Raw genomic sequence first — 3,536 nt, 5'->3', positions numbered from 1 at the left:
TGTCAATTTATGTACAACAGCTTTAACATACACCAGTACACATAAAGGCCAATCGAATTCACTGTGACAGGTGTAGCTTCTAAACTTTTAGTCCTTTGCTTTAAATTCTAAATTGTGACGTTCGCTCTATAAACTTTAAACTTTATAGTTAAAATCTGGCTGGCTCGCTTAAAGCTTAGGAATTATGCTTAAGGCAGCACCAGAAATGCTTTTTGCCAGAGAAAGACGTCACAACTTAAAGCTTAGAGCAAAAAGCTATAGGCTTACTACACCTACTGTAGATTAGAACTTAAGTGAGCGAGACACATGTTACGTACGAATTCACAACATGCATTCTAATTTCTAGTTTAACCTTCGTCTGAGACTCGATGTCGGTGAGCCGGTGAGCACGGGGTCTCTCCTGTGTCGTCGACGGCCCGGGCATCTTTTCGATCCTCTCCGTGGACGTGGACGAGGACGAGGAGAACGAGGAGGACGAGGATCCAGGCCTTTGACCCGATTTGCCACGTGCCAGGGTGACGGCCGATTTTCACGTTCCTCTCGATCGAGCCATCGTTTCCTTCTCGCAGTTTTTCTACACAGACGAGATGAGAAATCTAAACACTGTTTTCGAAGTACACTAGACACAAAGTTCTCGTAAGGATGCCTCATTCGCATCTTTCAGAGAACAATCACTTTTGCTATTTCAGAACTCCGTTCATTTAGGATTTTAATAAATTCACTAAAAATATATCTCGTGTCAAAATCGATCGAAATTTTCGTACAATCACGAAACGCAGCGTGATTATCGACCGACGTTTCCCTCTCATCTATGATACATCTTTTAGCGTGTCTGCGAACGTTCGCGGAGGAAGCATCCGCTTTTGGAGACGAGAGATCCGCCTGCGACACTTTTTTTTTTTTTCTCAACACAGCTCACCATATGCGCTGCGTATCGCGTGTTATCCAACGATCAACGCAGATAAAACTAAAAATAAAGCTGCAGTGAATAAAAGAAAAACAACAAAAAAATCTTAACTACACAATCCCATCTCGAAACGTATCGTGAAACTGTTTACTTTACCACGAGCAGAGCGGGACGAACATTTTGAATTTGGATATTTAACTTAATTCTCCTATCATTCCTCACAATAGTTCCACATCGTCGTCGGGACGTTCTCGAGCACGGTTACGGCGTCGTTCCGTGTCCGTCGTCGTGTAAATCGAACCCGCTTCGGGGCGTTTTGGTTCTCGGCACGCTTAACAAGGCGAGTCTATTATCTAAGGCGCGCGCGGAAGTGCCAATAACCCGAAGACGCACGTCGACAGCGGCGGCGGCGACGGCGACGGCGGCGACAACTCTGTTTTGTCTCCGCTTCAAGCCTCTTTCTCGGCCCGCGGCCGTTTCAGCCTCCAAACGGTCGCTCAGTAACCATGCGAATCAATATAAGCTTTTTTTTACGAGAGGACTTTAAAGGGCCAGAGACCCACTCGGCTACTTCAATCAACAATGTAGGCCTAAGAAACGGGAGATCTTCCCGATCCAAACTCAACGGGGGGGCGTATTTTAACTTGAAAATTGAACATCGACCTTCCCGACGTTAGAGAGGAATCGCAAAATCGCGTGCGCCGTGATTCTTGTATTGTATGTAGCTCAACGCCGCGAGCGCGCGTTGGCACGATGCTCGATATGCGAGGCAACGAAGTAGCGGATTCACGGCACTCACTCACGCACGCACGCGACTCGAGCGAGGAGGAGAGGGGGGGGGGAGGGATCAGCGTGTATATTTACGTCGCGAGCGTGAACGGCGGACCGCGGGAGGTAGAGAGGAGGACTCGCGGATACACGCGGGGTGGAAGAAGCGGAGAGAAGGAAGGGTTTATACGCATCGAATGTTCGCGCACCGGCGAATTCGCAAAGACTGCGAACAGCTGTGAGCCTCCGCTGCTTTTCCCCCTCTCACTACCGTACGGTCCGAATCTTCCTTCGCACGGGGGATATAACGGCGCTATTATGTCACGAGAGTGGTCTCTTTCTCTCCGCCTTACTTTCTCTCTTTTTCGTTCAGCGGGACGTCCAACGCTCTGTCGCGCACGCTCGAGGGCTCGAGCGAGCGCAGGAGGAGAGCCACTCGAGAGGGGCATCGAGAGGGGCATCGAGAGAGGCATCGAGAGGGGAAGGATGGGTCAACGCGACACGACGTTTACCGACGTTTACGAAGAGGGGCCGCTCCGTTCGCTCTCATTCTGATTTCTGGCGTCCTCTCGTTCTCATATTAACAAGGGCGCAACTGAAGAGAGGTACAACTGAAGAGTCATCGCTTTGGCAAACAAATGCTACTTCGATTACTCCATGTCGGATAATCATTGGTCATTAAAGAGGAATACGGTGCTCCATCTTGGAGCACAGGCTGGGCGCGGAGTCACGGACTTGATGCGACTCGAGGGAAATGACGTACCCGCTGCTGTCGCACCCGAATCCCGATGTCTCGATTATGAGAACCCCTGGTCAGCCGGATGTCCCGCCGCGTGCCAGAGAGGAACGTGTGCGCTTTCGCACCGCGTCTGACTCCATTTGCCCTTCGTTCACGTACGAGCGCCGTGACGTGACGTTGAGGCCGTCGAGGCTGCTGCTCGCGCGAACCGAGTCCAACGCGACGGCGACGATCTCGCTGATGCCGCGTTTTCACTCCGCATCACTTCACCGTTCCGCTCGCCGCCGATCACCGCGCAAAGTTAACCTTCGTCGGCAACAGACAATCGACGATCAAAGATACTTCTTTTCGACGCGCTGCCCATCCACCCGCTACCCGCTGACCCACCTATCTACAACTACACCTCGACCTAACCTAACTTCGCTTAGCAACCTAACCTAGATGAACTTAATTCGACGCAAGGTTTACAAACTCCTATTGTTCCGTCGGTACCCGAGTTTGCAGCGCCCTCACTCTGTTAATGACAGGGCTCATGAACAAGAATTAAAATCTTATGTTTTCCGTCATATCACCGACGAGATACTTAAAGATCGACATCCTTGCGGGAGTTGGCGTCCTTGTGAATATTGAAGTAATTAAGAGTTAAAAACTGAAAATATTGTAATTTTATGATTTATTAGTTTAGTCGCGACATATTTATGCATTTAGAACTCAATAATATTCGATTTTTTTTTTAAATTGTGATTTCAGTGCTATCGTCAAAGTTCGATTGTCAACAGAGATGATAACTGCAGAGAAAAAATTGTTTTTCTGCAATATATAGAATATTATAGCTTTACAAATATACATATTTATTTGCATATATGGAACATTTATGCAATAAAAAATCATGAATTTAATAATGAACCAAATTTATTTATTTATGTTAATAATAGCAAATTTATATCAATTGTCGATAAAGTCAACGTTCTTCAATTACCTCCGGGCCAATGGGGCCTTTTTCATACCGCCAAAAATTTACTCAGGATTGACAGTCTTTAATAGTATCTCGTCGGTGATCATATTAATGAAAAATATGTGATAAGGGTAAATTTACTTTCATAACGAATTCGGGCTGAAGTA

The 3,536-nt window shown here is 47.2% G+C and overlaps 1 protein-coding gene across 3 annotated transcripts in view; it reads right to left on the bottom strand.

Annotated features, from left to right (window-relative positions):
* Positions 1 to 2,806, bottom strand: part of LOC108750676 (GTPase-activating protein CdGAPr) — a 9,257-nt gene extending 6,451 nt beyond the window's left edge. The window contains exons 1-2 of one of the 3 annotated variants that reach the window (XM_018490330.1): positions 2,439 to 2,806; positions 353 to 574 (exon numbers count right to left, since the gene is read on the bottom strand). In XM_018490330.1, coding sequence (XP_018345832.1) covers positions 353 to 424 — 72 coding nt within the window. In that variant the 5' untranslated portion in view covers positions 425 to 574; positions 2,439 to 2,806. Of the gene's footprint in view, positions 1 to 352; positions 575 to 764; positions 814 to 1,063; positions 1,163 to 2,438 lie in introns of those variants that run through there. The other 2 variants (XM_018490340.1, XM_018490349.1) reach the window with 2 other exon arrangements.
* Positions 2,807 to 3,536: the final 730 nt, after the last annotated feature.

This window comes from Trachymyrmex septentrionalis, unplaced genomic scaffold (genome assembly GCF_001594115.1).
Source record: "Trachymyrmex septentrionalis isolate Tsep2-gDNA-1 unplaced genomic scaffold, Tsep1.0 scaffold11, whole genome shotgun sequence".
NCBI classification, from domain to species: Eukaryota; Metazoa; Arthropoda; class Insecta; order Hymenoptera; family Formicidae; genus Trachymyrmex; species Trachymyrmex septentrionalis.
The sequence above is the reverse complement of the archived record's forward strand: the minus strand, read 5'-3'. Positions and strand labels throughout refer to the sequence as shown.